The sequence below is a fragment of the Leptonotus elevatus genome, chromosome 18 (genome assembly GCF_054856555.1).
Source record: "Leptonotus elevatus isolate MCC_2025b chromosome 18, RoL_Lele_1.0, whole genome shotgun sequence".
Lineage (NCBI taxonomy): Eukaryota > Metazoa > Chordata > Actinopteri > Syngnathiformes > Syngnathidae > Leptonotus > Leptonotus elevatus.
The window spans coordinates 11,571,678-11,589,045 of NC_141256.1; the positions used below are offsets into that span (position 1 = coordinate 11,571,678).

A 17,368-nucleotide genomic window follows, 5' to 3' on the forward strand; every position below is an offset into this window, starting at 1 on the left:
TTTCTACTTTATCTGATGCTGCAGCTAGACTCCTGTTCGTCGCAATGTTTAAAATGCTTCAATTCAACTGCGGTATTCGAGTCCAACTTTGTGCGCTGGGAAATTGATGCGGCAGTTTGATCCCCCCGCTGCGAAGACTCAAAACGCGAGGCAGGGAAGCAGAAAGCCGGCTCGGATTCCTGGAAGCGTGTGTTTATATTTGATGTTATTTTCAGCCTTTTGCCTGCCTCGCCTTCTTTGCGACTAAAATCTCTTCCCTCCATCACCGTGGCGAGCTGATGCCTGCGGTTGGCCTCTTAAGCCGAGCGCCTCGCATCTACCGCTGGCCTAGTTAGTCACGTGACCTGATTATATGTGCATTGACCATCTGCGGCGCTCGGGGTCGAGGAGGAGGGGTTGGCCGCCATTCACGCTTGTCATACCACAGCTGAAACCTGACACCATCTTTGTCACTCCTCCAAACACTCCCTTTCTCCTCGCCTGCTCCCTTTTGTCAGAAGGAATCTGCCCTGAGGATTGGCAGAGGAGGGAAGAAAGGGGGAGACATGCGATGACATCACTTCCTGTTTTCCCCCTGCACTTTTTATTTGAGTCTGAGGAATTTTTAACTTAAATCTCTCTCTCTCTCTCTCTCTCAACCAAACATCCTTCCTGTTTGCCCGACCGCCGCTCTGAGTCATACGGCTGTTCTCTGCTCTGATTGGCTGAGAGATACAGAGGAGAGAGAGAGTGAGGCGGAGCTGTTGTCTTTTCTATGCAAACGCTCCAAAAACCAGCGGTTGGGAAAGGGAGGAGAATGCTCCGTTTGCTCCTCACACACCGGCGTCTAAGCATGCGGCCAACGCAGCGAGCTTTGCCTCGTTAACCAGGAAGTAGCGATCCAGCCTGTGCTGACCCCCGGCGGGGGCGGGTGGCTTTTCTTGTTATGTTGTGACAGGAGCTGGCTCAGAAGATCCGCGGCTACCAGGACCAGATCGCCTCGCTGCACTCCAAGTGCAGGATGCTGACGGTGAAGGCCAAGCACGCCACCATGCTGCTGACGGTCAGCGAGGGGGACGGCCTCTCGGACGAGCTGAGCGACGACGACATGCCCGGCGCCGGGGGCGCCGGCGACAAGCAGCTTCCTGCGCACCCCTCTGTCGTCATGGTGAGTGGCCGAGTCCCCACACAGCGCACACGTTTTGGGCGTGTGCGTGTGTGTGTGTGTTTGTGTGTGATGGCATCTCGATTTAAAAATGGCCAGTTGTTCCTCAAGCGTAAACCAATAATAGTTCGAGACAAAAGTCTGTGTCAAATTGGTGTGCTTTGAAAAAAGTGCATCAAAACAACAAATATTGTGTTGTCAACCTCAAGTCTCAATCTACAATACCTGACATTAAAGTTTTAAAAAGTAGAAAGGACAATTAAAATACGTATTTCACCAAATTCCTACTGGTATAGCCATTGTTATGAAATGTGCTGTGAAAATAAACACTTTTTTGTTAACAGCAGTAATTGTTTGAATAGATAAAACTGTGAGCTTGATAGTTGCTTTGAAAAATGAAGATTTTTAAAGCTTTAAAAAGCTTTGACAGTAATTTTAAATATTTTTTTACTATATATTTTCTCTCACATACCCAACTGAATCTTTTTGAAGTAACATTTAAAAAAAAAAAACAATGTTCAATTATAATATATTTTTTTTAACAACACCTAAAAATACTGTATAACTTGATAAAATATTTTGCGAACAATGTATTATAAAAAAACTGGTGATTGCCATCTTTGACCTATAAAAAAAACCCTAATTATTTTGTTTTTGAAAGCATTTTAAAAAATAAATAGCAATGTAATCAAATAATATATTGATTATACACGATATATATATATATATATATATATTATGACATATTTATTTTTTTATTGATAATAAAACCTTAAAAATATAACAAGGTCTGTATTTATTTATTTGTTAGTGAATAAAAAATATATTTTTAATGTATTCAATCATTATTAATCATTAAAATATTTAAATGAATATATGTGCAATATTTTTGTTTTTGACTTTTGTCTTCTATGAACATTAAATACATTCTATATTATTATGTATTTTAATGTATTCTAATGTGATAATATTTATTACATACATATTGTGATTTATTGTAATCAAATTATTTAGTTATTTATTATATATTGTTTCTTTATTTAGCTAATCCACTTCTACTGTAGTACAGAAACTCTTCGAGTCATACTTGAACTTTTTTTTTTCCCTTCGTGTGTATTTTTAGCTGCTTTATTCATTAGCCGGCTGTGTTTGGAAATCTCATACTACCGTATACTTCTCACATTCCGTGGCCTTGTCACTGTTGTCTGCGTTGCGTTGTGCCAGGAAACAGGATATCACAGCATGGTTTGTGTGTGTGCGTGTAGTAAAACAAACCTGTGTGTGTGTAAGCTGCACGCTAGCACGATCGTCTTCGGGATCATCTTTGTTGACCTAGTGTCCATGCAGCTGAAAACAAACTTTGCATGCCGACGTCCTCTATTGCTCCGCATTGCATCATAAAGCCCGGGAAAGCGTCCCGCGTATTTTTGACAAGGGCCCGTGTGAGTTTAGCCAAGTTGTGAACTGCCAAAAAAGCAGCAGTTAGGCCTTGGCTCACGTTTCAGTTCTGTCTCGCTACTCTAACTCATGCATGCATGCAGACAGGCTTGCTGGCTGGCTGGCCGGCTGGCTGGCTGACAACTGGGCCACTTCTCGGACAGCTGACACTCATACTCTCTCTAGACATGCCATGCCTTTGGTGGCCGTAGCATTTAATGCTAAAACTGCATTTTTTTTTTCTTGATTAGCACTGCTACACTGTCTTATCTGTAAATACAAAGACGTAACTACAATATGTATAGTTTGCAGAATACTCAATGGTCTCTCCTTTCCTTTTACTTGATGTATTAACATATTTGTAATGCAGAAGTTGCATATTTGATAAGGGGTGTCATCCCATATAGTGCACTTAAATGTTCAGTATTTTTTAGAGCAGCAGACCCAACGATTTTTGTGCCATGGAACGGTTTCACCAAAAGCATTACAGTGGTGAAACAGGAAAAAAAAGGCTTCTAAAAAACTAAACATAAAACAACAGGAATTAAATGTGTACTTTAGATGACCACATACTGTAACTTTGCCTTTTAGTATACTATACTAAATGATAACAACAACAGCAGGCCTACTGTATATTTTTTCTCTGCAACACTGACTTATTAGGAATGGACTGATTATTGGCTGGCGCGATTATCTGCACCGATATTTGGCATTTTGACTAATATTAAAATGGGCCTTTAAAAAAAAAAAAAAAAGAAATCAAGGCAACTTTTTTCTTCTACATTTTCAGATAACTTTATAAGGGATGCTGCTGACCCTTAATTTTTTATTTTTTTTATTAACACTTTATTTTATGTAAAACACTATAGGGAACTATTTGTTTAAGTTTACATTAAAAAATTTAAGAAATGCTGACGACCCTGGGAGGTCCCTGAACTTATTGTTGCAAAATAGACATCTTTGTTCAAAATTTCTAAGATATGTGTGAAGACATTTCAATAAAGAAAAGAGTAGGAGTTTGTTTTGACACCAATATTTTCCCTTTTTCTGAAAATGAATGCCGGTTCCAAGTATCAGTCTATCTCTAATAATCACTTACAGTAGTTGTGAAAGTCTTCATTTGTCTATGGCACTGTATTATACTGCCCCCGGTGGCCAAGTCGCACACACCAGAAGCAGTTACAATTAATTAAACGTGATGCATAAACTAGTTAATCCTTTATATTCTGTTTATGTTATCAGTATATATTTAGCAAGTAAAATCCAATAAAAAAACAAAACAAATGTATGTAACGAGAGCGCTGCCCATTTGACTATTTGCTCGCGAGCTTCCATTTTTACAACAGTATCACGTGACCAAAACGGGCGGTTAAACAGGTTTTTCAGAAGCACTAGACAGATACACCTCGTATTCAAATTAAAACTGACTTTATGACTCTGATGATCAATCAAATATTCTCAATTAAGTCTCCCACGGGCCGATGTATGGGGGCCGCTGGTTGGGAGGACATATGAACAATAGATGCATGTTGTTGACGCCAAATTGACCAGTGAAGGATTCTTGCCAGTCTTTGACAATGAGATCCATGACAAGAGCTGCTGTGATGATGTGCGCATCTTGGCTGCTGTTGGGCAGCAACACGACCGAATGGATTTTGATTGTTCCCCGTGTAATTATCAAACAATGTTCCCGCTACAACCTGCTCAACCTGCACTCCCACTTTTGATTTGAAAGCCTTCTCTCGCACTTCCTTTCTTTTTTTTTTTCTGTTGTCTCACTCTTTTCATTCGGACTTTTCCTACCCTATGTTTTCCCGTTTTACTCCCCTCGTCCTCCTGCTGCTTCTTTTGGTGCGGCGATGCGGTGTGGTCAGATGACGGCAGGCCGCTGCCACACGCTCCTCTCCCCTGTGACCGAGGAGTCGGGGGAGGAGGGCACCAACAGCGAGGTCTCCTCCCCCCCTGCCTGCCGCTCCCCCTCCCCTGGGCCTAACGCTGATGCTCCTCTTAACCAGGTACTGCCATTCCGCACCTTTAACCCCCCCACCCCCACCCCCCTCCCCTGCTTGGCCTACCTGCTCTTCACATCATCACCCTCCACTTTATTTGTTATTTTTAACTTTAATGCACACCAATTAAGATTTTAACTAAATACCATTGACTTTTCTATCATATTTAAGTGGAAATCAAGGGAAAAATGTTCTTTACAAAAATATGTTCCATGCGCCCACACTAGTCTAAACACATTATTCTGATTAATATTTGCATTGGTGGAATATGAATTAAGCAGCAAAATCGACCTGTATTTTGTTTGTTTGTTTGTAAATCCATCTCTGAGGGCGGCCATTTTGCCACTTCCTGTCAACTGAATGTGACATCACAGTTGCACAGGGATCGGGTAACCAATCACGGCTCACCAGTTTTCTGAATGTGGCCATGTGGCCAAGCTGCAAAATGGCCGCCCACTGAGATGCATAAAAATGGGTGGAAAAAAGCAATATTAACTCATTCACTCCCAGCCATTTTCACTGAAGCAACCCCCTTCTCTCCCGGCTGTTTTACTGGATTTTGACAGATTTTGCAAGGCCCACAGAATATTGTGTTCTATTGCTATATAAACATGGAAACTACCCCAAAACAGATTAGAGACTCTTCTTTTATCAAGAAAAAAAAGTATATTTATATCTGTTTGCGTTGTGCATCAATTAGCATTAGAATATTATTATTAGAATTAAAAAATGTTTTTTTTTAAACATTTTGGGGTTTGAATGAGTTAATCAGACTGCGGTGACTCGTAGGACCGCATAGTACACATTGACAAGAAAAATTGTGACTTGACGTCCCCTTTTAGATAGCATTTTATAAGTGAAATAGCGGCATATTGTTTATAATATTCTTAAATATTCCGGATATTATTATTAGCTGTATTTTGTTTGTGATGTGACTGAACTCCTTAAACACTGTCAGCAAGGTCGAACTCTCAAATGTGCTGCATTTGAAAAGTTGAGGGTCATGAGAGTGTAAACTATTCTCATGAGACCTTGGTCAGATGTTACTCGAGTGAAAACAACACCAGCACTCATGGATCTGATTAGCTTTTGCTAAGACAAAAACATTACTACTCATTAGTTGAGATGTTTCTCAAACTCGGGGGTGAGCAAAGAAAGGGTTTTTGTTGCATTGTTTAGCTTTTTTTTTTGTTGTTTCATTTTTTAAAATGATCCAGGGTCCAGGTGGTCTGAGTCGAGCAGCCCTCCAGGAGCTTTACGACCCGTCTATGGAGACCAGCACCGCCAACCTAGATGACCTGCAGAGATCCTGGGAAACGCTCAAGAACGTGGTACGGTTAAACCGACCTGCGTCGAAAAGGAAAAGGCGCGCACCGTTTTCATCCTCTCCTCGTGCCCTAGATAAGCGAGAAGCAGAAGAGTCTGTACGAAGCCCTGGAGCGACAGCAGCACTACCAGGAGTCCCTGCAGTCCATTTCCACCAAGATGGAGTCCATCGAGGCGGCGCTCGGCGAAGGCCTGGAGCCCAGCAAGAGTCCCGAGAGCCAGATGGCGACGCATCAGGTGAGCGACGAGCAAAATGTCTTCAGATTTTCACGCATTACAGAAAAGACAAAATTTAAATGACTAAAAATATTAAGGACAAAATTGTGATAAGCTGTTCTCTCCGCTCTCAAATACTCTGGGGTATGTCTGCTGATTGCACTGAAACCTCTCACCCAGGCTCTGATGGACGAGATCCTGATGCTGCAAGACGAGATTGGCGAGCTGCAGACGTGCTTCTCCGAGGAGCTGGCGGACGACGACGGTAACGGCGAGCCTGCAGACCAGCTGGCCCTGCAATCCACCCTCACCGTGCTGGGAGAGAGAATGGCCACCATCAGGATGAAGGCGTCCGGGAAACGGCAAGTGTTGGAGGTGAGATGCTCATTTTAATGCAAATGTAAATATATCTGAGTCAACTATTTGATCAAAATTCAACCAGATATCGATTTTCCAACTGATTTTCCCAACGCTTCCTTTTTTTTTTTTTTTAACTGCTCACATATTTTCAAATGACAGCCGCTCATGTTGGATTATTTATTCCTCGTAGGAGAAGCTCAGTGAGCAACTCGAGGAGCAGCGGCAGGAGCAAGCGCTGCAGCGGTACCACACGGAGGCCGAGGAGCTGGACCACTGGCTGCTCAGCACTCGGGCCACCCTCAGCTCGGCGCTTCACCTCCAAAACGAAGACCTCGACATGGAGGAGCAGCTCATTGACTGCCAGGTGACGTACTGACACTGCATAACTGTAAATGTATAAAATTTAGAGCTGCCAAACGAGACATTTTTTTAAATTAGATTAATCACGTTTTAGAATTTTGATTAATTACGATTAATCGCATAATTATAAAGGCTTTTATATCAAAAAATATTTTAATAGTTAATATTTTCGACATTTAATGTTATGAGGACGTCTTCAAAAAAAAATGTGCATAATTTTAAATGGAAAAAAAAATACCAAAATATTTTGACATAAACAAATATTCTGAATGTCATACATAAACATTTATTAAATGCTTTACTTTAATGCATGTGGTTATGTTTATTGCTCAAACAACCTGTGCTACCTTTAACGTAACCATCCGCTGTCAGCTAAAGGATTAATCAAATTAATTGTGTGATTAATCTGCGTTAAAACATGATTAACGCAATACTTTTTTGTGATGCCATATGGTAATATTTGTTACATTAATTTTGCCCATTTTCCTAAACTTGATTACTTTTTTTTTCCATCTCATTAAATAATTTTGGTCTATTGGAAAAATACAATTAAAATATTGATAGAATTAATTATTTTACATTTTAAAACATTTTGCATTCATAAAAAAAAAATCTCATTATAATTAAATGAATTGTGTATAATTTTAAAAATTAGAATAAATTATTAGTTTAATATGAAAACATAGTATTCTACTTAATACTGCTAATTAGTGCTTTTAAACTCATTTGTGAATGATGTAGCCCAGTTTAAAAAAAAAAAAGTGATGTATATTACTGGTATGAAAATACAAAACTCGATAGATAGGCCTACTTTAGTCATCAAAATCGAATGTCACAAACTTTTGAATTCCCCATTACTGAGTTTTTATGTAATATTACATTATTTTCAGGTCAGAGTAAATTATCTCTATATATGGTCACACAGCCACCAAACATTCTTTTACAGCCCCTTCTTTTCCCGTTTCTATGGCAACGTATCAAAACAGGAGTTGATATTAGACCAGCTAATAATAAGGTGACAAAATTGGCCTTATGATACACCATAATTGTTCTTTTCCGCCATAATAATGGAACGCGTGTGTGTTTATCCTGTCGTAGTAAGGGGATCAAAATAAGCTGATTATAGCTCACATATGGCTCCTGTGCACCCCCTAAATTAAGATCCTCATCTCCAAGGGGGCAAACCTTGGCTAAAACCATAGATTATTAACGCAGACCAGCATGTGCAAGGTTAACTATACTTTAATGAGATATCAGCTGGTTTTAGTGTGCGGTTGCTAATCTATTAAACAGCCATTTAAACAACCACAGTACCGTTTTTAAAGGACCACAATGTGAGTCAAATTCCATTGTTTTCCGCACTTGTTTGTATCAAACTAAAAGATGGTTGCTGTTTTTTTCAATGCGAAAGAAGCTTCCAGCCTGCAAGACTCTTCTCAGTCTCCTCAGATTGGCAGAAGTAAAAGGAAAACGTTTGAATAGAGACACTTTGTGTTGTCTGGGAATGTTACAATTGTAAGCCAAGGGCCCTTGACAACAATAGTCCCAACGCTAATCCTTCTCTTTTTCTTTTGATGGCTTTATTCAGTTGTAACACATTCTCTCACAGCGCGGACATCAGGAGAAGGGAGTGTCTCGTTGTCTTTTATTCACAGATGAACAAATGCGAATTTAGACACGACGTTCAAAGAAGAAACAATTCTTTCTTTATGTTTTACAGAACATGCTGTTCGAGATCGAGCAAAAGGTGTCGTATCTGTCCGAGCTGTCGGTGCACAGCGAGAGCTTGCTCCTGGAGGGCCGAGCCGAGACCAAGGGCGAGGCGGAGCAGCTCACCGTCAAACTGCACTCCTTGAAAGACAGCCTGCTGGAGCTGCAGCAAATGCTGCAGGACAAACAGGTGGACATACAAGTGAGTGGATGCTGCGTTTTCAGGTTTTTTTTTTTTTACGTGACATGAACACATCAGCAATTATTTTACTATTCCCACTTACTATTGTGCCTTTTCTACAGTATTGCGTGGTGTGTTGCATTGAACAGTAGCATCAATGGTGGTATTGTGCAAGCACGAGCTGGCCACAGTCCCGCATAAAAGTGTACTGTTTTCCATTGCGGGACAACAAGCTATTGTGTGCCTTAGCCTCTTGAGACAAAGGGATGCTAAGTTATGCTAAAGCTAAACATTGTAGCACGTCTTCATTTTCACTAATCTAGTTAATAGTTCTTTTGCAACTAGGATTGGAGAAGCGGTTGCGCTCATGGGCTGTATTCGATTTTTGGCAGAAAAAAAAAGTTCAAATGTGTATGCAAAATATGTAAAATACCCTTTTCATTCTCATTTTTTATGTATTTAGAATGGTTTAATTCCTTATTGAAAAAGGTCATTTTACTAATATCCAAATTTTTTGTGTGGAATAAATGGATGAAAAAATTTCAAAGAAACAATTTTGGACAGAAAAGGCCAAACGTCACCACTTAATCTTAAAACTTTGCTAATCTTGAATCTTTGCTCTGCACTGCTGCCATCTACAAGCCTGAGGTTGTCATTACAAGCTTGCTAGTCACAGAGCAGGCGTACTAGACAATCCTTTGTTGAAAAACGTCTCTAAACGTCAATGGCAGTAAGCGGGTGGATTCCAGTTGACAACTGTCGACTACTTTTCTTACCCGTTTGTCAACCTTTTTCCTTTTTTTTTTTATAATATACTAAAGTATGACTTAGCATTAGCATGATAACAACCTCTCCTGACTCACCTGTCCTTGTTTTTGTTTTTGTTTACCACAGGGTTCATTGCAGGAGCAAGATGACAGCGAGCCGGACTCGTCGCTTTCGCAGAGCCCCAACATGCAGGATTGGCTCTCCCAGGCTCGCTCGTCGCGCACACAGCAGCATCACGACAACCTTCTCCGGCAGAGGGTGAGAAGGATGCTATACTTAACATTTACATGCCACCCAGGCTAGCCCAAGTTTGCATTATTTTAACCCTAATTGTATCTTAACTGTTCACTTGGACACGGACTTGCCACGAAAGGCGCGCCATTGATGACTCGGCCGCAAAATGTGTTTGAGCACGCAAACAAAGTAATATATTTTTTTATGTTTTTAGGAGCTGCAGCAGCATGTGGCGGAGCAGAGGAGGTTGCTTCAGTCAGTAGCCAGTGTTGGGGAAGACTTACTCAGTCAACAGATAACAACAAATGGGGATGGGTATGTTCTCACAATTATTTATTTTTTTATAATGCATCTCTTTAACTCATTTACTTTCATTGATGGCTATTGACGTCGTAAATTCATTTGAACTATTTATATTAGTTTAACATTTTTTCCACTTTTGTTAACAAGAGTATGAAAACCTAGAATTGTTTTATTGTACATTTAGAACACATAAAGAAAAGAAAAGATTATTAAAAATTAGAAGCGTCAGGCGATAATAAAAAAAAAATCGTAATTAATTGCATGACGTGACGAGTTAACTCACAATTGATCAAAACTTTTATATCTGTTCTAAATGTACAATAAAAAAATCGAGGTTTTCATACAAAAAAAATTAAACTAATAGAAATAGTTCAAATGAATATTTGACGTCTATAACCGTCAATGGCAGTGAATGAGTCAATATGTTTTGATAACTTTTTTAAATCTTTTTTCTCCTTTCTCTCCTACAGTGAGGTGTCTCTTCCCGTGGGAGTGTTACTGGAGACAGAGAGCTTGTCCCACGGCGAGCACCTGAGGCAACGTTGGGAGAACCTGAACAAAGATCAGAGCACTAAGCTGCAGCTCTCACTCAACACTCTAGAACAGGATCAATTTAGCCCGGTACTATCTCCTCGCATGACATGATCCCCGTATGTCATCTTCACGAGTCATCTCTCATGCCACCTGTTGCGTGCAGATCATCCACCGGTCCCGTCTGACCAGTCCCAGCATGGTGTTCCGAGGCGAGTCCAGCAGCCAGGACTCTCGCTCGCCGACAGCTTTATTTGAGGCCTGCAGCCAGACTCTAGAAAGAATCGCTGAAGAGGTCAAAACGATCCCGTTTAAAGCACTTTTTTTTAAATGCTCCTTGTGTCAGCTTGTAAATAGCCTGTGCGCCTCTTGCAGGCAGAGGACGGTGACAAGAAGATGGCGCTCCAACAGAGTCTGTATGACGCGGTGTCGGCCGCATCCACCTGGTTGGACGCCGCTGAGAACGAGATGCTCTCGGGGCCCGTGCTGCTCTCTGAGAACACCGAGACGCAGCTCGCACATCTCGAGGTGAGAAAGAGCACCGCTAACTCACAATGAGACTTTGAATGTATAGAAAAATTATGATTGGCTGGCCTTTCGCCCCAAAATGATGACGAGCACTAACGGCAACAATGTTGTCCATCCATCGGCGCAGTGCACCGATAAAAATCTAAAGGAGATGAGCAGAGAGGTGAACCAGTGCAGAGACCTCCTGGGTGGAGGTGCGGGCAGGCTGTGCGGAGGGGAGGAGCGAGCCTTGATGGAGGACACCCTGGAGGGTCTGCAGGAGAGGATGGGCTTGCTGGATTCCACCCTCGAACAGCAATGCGACACCATGAAGGACAGGCTCCAGGAGCACTTAAAATTCCAGGTAAGGTTCTCATAATGGTGCGAGAAACAAAAATTGGTTTCTCATGATGGACAGTCAAGAGTTTTTTATTTTCAAATCAACACCACTTGCTCTCTTTGTGCCAGAATGAACTCCAAATGCTGTTCACAGCTTTGAGCGAGAGCAAACACCTGCTGCTACAGAAGATGGCCGCAACAGTGGACAGGCCCGCAGCCAAGCAGATCGAGGTTTGATGCCAACACACACGGAAAAAGGCAGACAATTTATTGTTCATGAGTCAGACAAAAATGATTATAAACTTGTATACCAGTTTATAATCAGTATAAATGTAATAAAAAAATAAAAATTATTACTTCCAATAAGCAACTGCCAACAGAACAAGAACATTTTACCAGTAAGATTTTTAAAAAATAAGAAAATAATACTCGACCCATGTCAACCGCAGCCTTCTTAATAATAGCATTTTTTAGACTAAAAACAATTAATATTGACTTTTTTTCAAGCTGTAATAAACTATTTTCTTAAAATACATAAGTCTTTATTTATGTTTGGCCAACTTAGCCTGAGTGACAAGCGCAGAGAGGAAACAGGTCTCTTTTTGATTGTATTTGGTATGACCCAGCCAGGGATTGAACCCACAACCTCCCTGTCTGAGGTTAGACACTCTACCACTATACCCACTGAGCTGGTATTGGAAAGAGGAAAAATGAGCGTAGTAAATATAACAAAACAAACCACTTGTAACAAAGGGCTATATTGCACTTATTACTTATACTTATTTTTTTCTCATTTATTTTATTACTACATTATGCAAATCCCAGTTCAGGGCCTTTGATGTTGTTTAGTAGTCATCTTGAAATGTGGGAAAAGTTTGTTTGAAGCTTCACAGTACTTAAAACTGGCTGTTAACACTCAATGCCAAGACTGCTTGATCAAATAAGATAATTAAGTAATAAGTATCTTAAAATACGCTGAATGATCATGTCTGGCAATTTAAATAAAATGTCAAAGCAAAATAAGCAAATTTAGGTTAAATTTAAGTAATTATATCTTAAGATATCCGTTTTTGCAGTGTAGCTGGAAACGGTAAACATGTTCCTTCTTGTACAGCAACATCAGCTATTAAATTAACAATATACAATATTGATTATTGTGGTGGTAGTTTTGCATCATACTTGGTTACCTTATTTGTCTATATGAGAAGGACAAAATATTTTTTCATGGCGAATTCTCAAAATGATCGCCCGTGACATGGGCACGTTTTGCAGACATTATCAGAGGTGGAGGACAGTCTAAGGGAGTTTGAGCAGAGAGTGACCGAGCTGAAGACCAAAGCTGAAGGGCTCCAATCGGATCGGCTCTCCCACCAGGAGCTCCTCAAACTACATGTAAAGCAAACAAAAACAAACAAACAGAATAGCTTCATTTCTCTTGACGGTATTGGTGACGCGGGCGGACATTTGTTGTGCAGGACGCGTACGAAGAGCTGCTACTGATGGTGGGCTCCAGACGCAGCAGCCTGAACCGAGCCCTGGCTCTCAAGGCCCAGTACGAGGCGGCGCTCCGAGACCTCACCGACCTGGTGGACACGGCCCAGGACAAGATGGCCGCCGACCAGAAAATGACTGTCGCCTCGGTCGTTGAGGTCCAAATGCTACTCAACAAACACAAAGTAAGGTGTCATTCTTTTCTCTGGATTAAAAAAAAAAGTACTTAATCTGACCTCCATGTTGATTATGTTCCTGCTTTCCCCCTTCAGGAGTTCTTCCAGAGTCTCGAATGCCACATGATCCTCACTCAGACCTTCTACGGCAAAGTGTCTGGATTGGTGGCACCTCGAGAAAGCCAGGCCCTAGAGGAGACCATGTCTTTAGCTCACAGTGTCCTCAAACAGGCCCACAGGAGGGGGGTGGAGCTGGAGGGCATTCTGGAGGTGAGAATGAGCAAAGGATTAAAAAAAAAAAAGAAAAAGAAAAAAAAAGGCAATTTTATTTACCAGTTTAAGCAAGTGTTGATGAGCTTGTCTGTGCCAGTCATGGAGCAGGCTTGTGGAAGACTACCAGGCTCTGTGTAGACAGCTGGAGGCCGTCGAGTGCAGCATCCCCACTGTAGGCCTGGTGGAGGAAACCGAGGAGAGACTATTTGAGAGGATCACGCTCTACCAGGTACAAAAAAAAACGAGACATATGACTTTTTGCACCAACACCAAAACATCTATCAGTAAATGTGACCATCTTCGATTCGGTTCCAGCGTCTGAAGGCCAGTCTGACCGAGCATCAGCCCCAACTGTATCAGGTCCTCGAGGAGGGCAAGCGGCTTCTTCTGTCTGTCAGCTGCTTAGACTTGGAGAATCAGCTGACTCAGCTGGGAGAACACTGGCTCTCGTCCACCACCAAAGTCAACAAGGAGCTGCACCGTTTTGACTCCACTCTCAAACACTGGAGCAGGTCAGACTCGGGACAACGCTTGTCATTGATATGCTTTGGTGTTGTTTCTTTACAGCTTTGTCATAAATGTTTACGAGTTATTTTTGTGGGTTGTAAACTGCTTGACAACAATAGGTACCAAAGGGAGTCTGCAGAGTTGAGCCATTGGTTGCAGTTGGCTCTGGACAGACTTGAGTTTTGGACTACGCAGTCGGTCACCGTGCCTCAGGAGCTGGAGACCGTCAGGGACCACCTCTGTGCCTTCCTGGTAAGTCCTGACGTTAACCCTTTTGTGGTGTTAACATTTTTATCAGGGTTCCCGCGTGGTCTAAAAAAAAAAAAAAGTCTTAAAAAGTCAAAAATTTTAAGCCTTAAATGTCTTAAAAAAAACACTTATATTTTCATCCCAGGTCTAAAATTGTACTTAGCCAAGTCCGCTGTCTGTGCTGCATGCATGAAATTTAGAGTTGCCGGTGTCCAAAGCTAATTTGACTGGAAGCAAAGTTGGTCTAAAATTTTTCTCATAATGGTCTCAAAAGGTCTTAAAAAAAAAAAAGTCTAAAAATGTAACTTAGTGATTCCTGCAAGAACCCTCTTTTATACTTCAGTGTCTGTTGATCTGGTGGAAATTGCTGATCAAGCGGAAAAATGGACCGAACTTGAGAGATTACTGAGAGTCACCTGGGCTTTTTTGCAGGAGTTTTCCAAGGAGGTGGATGCCAAGTCGTCATTACGTTCCTCCGTTCTGAGCACGGGCAACCAGCTGCTGAGATTGAAGCGGGTCGACACGGCCAGTCTGAGGACGGCGCTGGGCCACGTTGACACTCAGTGGGCCGAGCTGCTCACTCGCATTCCCGTCGTCCAAGAGAAGCTCCATCAGGTGTGGGAGAGATGATGATGATGATGATGATGATGATGATGATGATGATACTTTTTCTGTTTTTGATCTCATCATAACAATCTGGCACTTTCTTGTACCTCAGCTGCAGATGGAGAAGCTGGCGTCACGTCACGCCATCGCCGAGCTCATCAGCTGGATCTCGCTTATGGAAAACATCATTAACGAAGACCAGCAGCAAATTGCTGGAGCTGTTGGCTCAGTGGTGGTGCAGAATTTCTTGCAAAAGTACAAGGTAACTTATGAACCCATTTGGCTTTATGTTTGTTCTTATCTTTGATTTTTTTTTTTTAAGAGACGTGTGCCTTTATAAAAATACAAAATAAAAACGTTAAGCACCCTCTTCTATTCACAGGGGTTCCGCATCGACCTGACCTGCAAACAGCTGACTGTGGACTTTGTCAATCAGTCGGTACTGCAGATCAGCAGTCAGGACGTGGAGGGAAAGCGCAGCGATAAAACCAACTTTGCCGAAAGCCTCGGAGCGATGAACAGGCGATGGCAGACACTGCAAGGGCTCATCACGGAAAAGGTACGTCATCTTTTATCTTCGTCTGTTAGCTGCGCTGACTTAGCACTGAATTGTCTGGTATCTTTTTTTTTTTTAGATTCAACATTTAGAAGGACTTTTGGAGATTTGGCTCGAGCATGAGAATGGAGTGCAGGCCTTGAAAACATGGCTGACACTCCAGGAGGAGAAACTGAAGAAGAGGCACAGGATAGAGGATGTTGCATCGGTGCAGAATGCGCTGAAAGACTGTCAGGTAGGTTTACAAACGGGGCACGAGAAGTTGATTGCGGTTTCTTCAGTTCGTATTAGTTGCCATAACTTCCTTATGTGGTAATGTAGTAAGTAACTCATTCTTCCAGGAGTTGGAGGAACTTGTAAAGGAGAAAGAGAAGGATCTAGAGAAGGCCGAAGAGCGAGGTAACGCTCTCCTTCAGGATAAGAAAGGAAAAGCCGGCACTGTTGTCAAGGAGACCCTCAAAGGACTCAACCAATCCTGGGCTCGTTTGGACCACATGGTAAATAAACTCCTCCGTAAATCCAATCAGCGACTTGTCGTCTTTCTGGGCCATAATCGAGTGTTGTTGTGACAGATAAGTCAGATGAAAGTGAGCCTGCGCTCGGTGCTGGAACAATGGACCTTATACCGGCGTGTCGCAGAAGAAATAGATGGGTACCTGATGGAGGGCAGGTACTGTGTGTCCAGGCTGCACCTCTTAAGTGGCTCCCTGGAGGCTGTGCAGCAGCAGGTCGAGAGTCTGGAGGTATTATTTTTTATTATTTATATATATATATAATTTGTACTCGTTCATATTGTTTATTTATTTTTATTTTATTACTATAATTATTTGTATTCATATTATTATACCCCATGCATCGAGCAAATTTTGCAAAAAAAATGTCATAAGGTTCTCTGCCAGGTTAAATCGATTTGTTTTCATTTGTTTCCACCCAGAACCTGCAAGAGGAGATGGAAAAGCAGGAGAGCAGTCTACTCAAGTTTGGCTCTGTAACCCAACAACTCCTCACAGAGTGCCACCCGTGTGTGGCGGAAACACTCAACAGAGCCCTCCGGGATGTCAACATGAGGTAACACAGCAAAAACGTTTATTTAAAAAAAATTGTTTTTTTTTTTGTTTTTTTTTAACAAGAGTCCCAATTGGAGGTGAAACCGCACATGTTTTATTTTGTCAGGTGGAACGATCTATTAGAGCATATCTCAGAGCAGCTGAGGAGCAGTAAGGCCTTGCTGGGCCTGTGGCAGCAATACAAAGAATTGTTCGCCACTTGTGTGAAAGCGGTGGAGAGGCAGGAGGAGCGTGCCGACCGCCTGCTCAAGGGCGCCACCTACAGGGACATCACAGAAGAGGAGAGCGGCGCCTGGATAAAGGAATGTGACGTGAGTACGCGGAGCTACAAGGAGGGCTGCACAGAATGTGTCTCACGCCACTGATTTATTACAAGCGCCCTCTGCAGAATACTAAATCACACCCTTCCCTCTCAGTGTGCTCGAATGTAGAGTCACAGTCCAGTTCAACAAAAAGCCTTTAGAGAGCGGAGAGACGGGTCCCTGATTTACACAACAGGGGGTCGTCCAGTGTCCTGCTGGGGTTGTGGGTCCTTGCTTGGGATATTTCCCTCTTGCCTTAATACTCTTTCCAGACTCTTTAAATTTGGGAATTAGAAAAGAAGAGAAAACATTGAATGCTTAAAAGCAATTATTTTTGTAGTTCAACGCCTTAGCTGCTGATGTAAGAATTTGTGATTTTGGTTATATCTTTAGTTGTATAAGGTATTTGGAATGAACAAGGAACTGAATATTTGTTTTGTATGTTTTCCCCGTGACTGCATAATACAATACAACAAGTCAAATGTTACATTTGTGTTTCGTCAAATACGCTGTCGCTATTACGATGAACGGCCTAAATTAAATGAATATTGATTTTTAAAATAGTAAAATACATTTTGGACAAATTGTAAATTAAAATAAACTATGAATTAAATGTTTAAGTTTTGTCTTAAAAAAAAATAAAAATTTACAGATTACAAATTGAATTTAAAAAAAGAACACATCTTTTATAATAATGCCTTAAGTGTTTTTTCTTT

At 41.6% G+C, this 17,368-nt stretch overlaps 1 protein-coding gene across 3 annotated transcripts in view; it reads left to right on the forward strand.

Annotated features, from left to right (window-relative positions):
* syne1a (spectrin repeat containing, nuclear envelope 1a) overlaps window positions 1-17,368 on the forward strand; it is a 111,819-nt gene that overhangs the window by 72,860 nt on the left and 21,591 nt on the right. For all 3 annotated transcript variants that reach the window (XM_086061103.1, XM_086061104.1, XM_086061105.1), the window contains 28 exons: window positions 938-1,147; window positions 4,456-4,596; window positions 5,808-5,921; window positions 5,992-6,153; window positions 6,313-6,507; window positions 6,683-6,856; window positions 8,573-8,764; window positions 9,638-9,769; window positions 9,960-10,060; window positions 10,519-10,669; window positions 10,746-10,874; window positions 10,955-11,107; window positions 11,235-11,450; window positions 11,555-11,656; window positions 12,698-12,817; window positions 12,901-13,101; window positions 13,189-13,362; window positions 13,463-13,594; window positions 13,681-13,877; window positions 13,992-14,124; window positions 14,554-14,736; window positions 14,840-14,989; window positions 15,110-15,286; window positions 15,363-15,518; window positions 15,625-15,780; window positions 15,856-16,026; window positions 16,218-16,351; window positions 16,457-16,661. In XM_086061103.1, coding sequence (XP_085917229.1) covers window positions 938-1,147; window positions 4,456-4,596; window positions 5,808-5,921; window positions 5,992-6,153; window positions 6,313-6,507; window positions 6,683-6,856; window positions 8,573-8,764; window positions 9,638-9,769; window positions 9,960-10,060; window positions 10,519-10,669; window positions 10,746-10,874; window positions 10,955-11,107; window positions 11,235-11,450; window positions 11,555-11,656; window positions 12,698-12,817; window positions 12,901-13,101; window positions 13,189-13,362; window positions 13,463-13,594; window positions 13,681-13,877; window positions 13,992-14,124; window positions 14,554-14,736; window positions 14,840-14,989; window positions 15,110-15,286; window positions 15,363-15,518; window positions 15,625-15,780; window positions 15,856-16,026; window positions 16,218-16,351; window positions 16,457-16,661 — 4,461 coding nt within the window. The remainder of the gene's footprint in view (window positions 1-937; window positions 1,148-4,455; window positions 4,597-5,807; window positions 5,922-5,991; window positions 6,154-6,312; window positions 6,508-6,682; window positions 6,857-8,572; window positions 8,765-9,637; window positions 9,770-9,959; window positions 10,061-10,518; window positions 10,670-10,745; window positions 10,875-10,954; window positions 11,108-11,234; window positions 11,451-11,554; window positions 11,657-12,697; window positions 12,818-12,900; window positions 13,102-13,188; window positions 13,363-13,462; window positions 13,595-13,680; window positions 13,878-13,991; window positions 14,125-14,553; window positions 14,737-14,839; window positions 14,990-15,109; window positions 15,287-15,362; window positions 15,519-15,624; window positions 15,781-15,855; window positions 16,027-16,217; window positions 16,352-16,456; window positions 16,662-17,368) is intronic.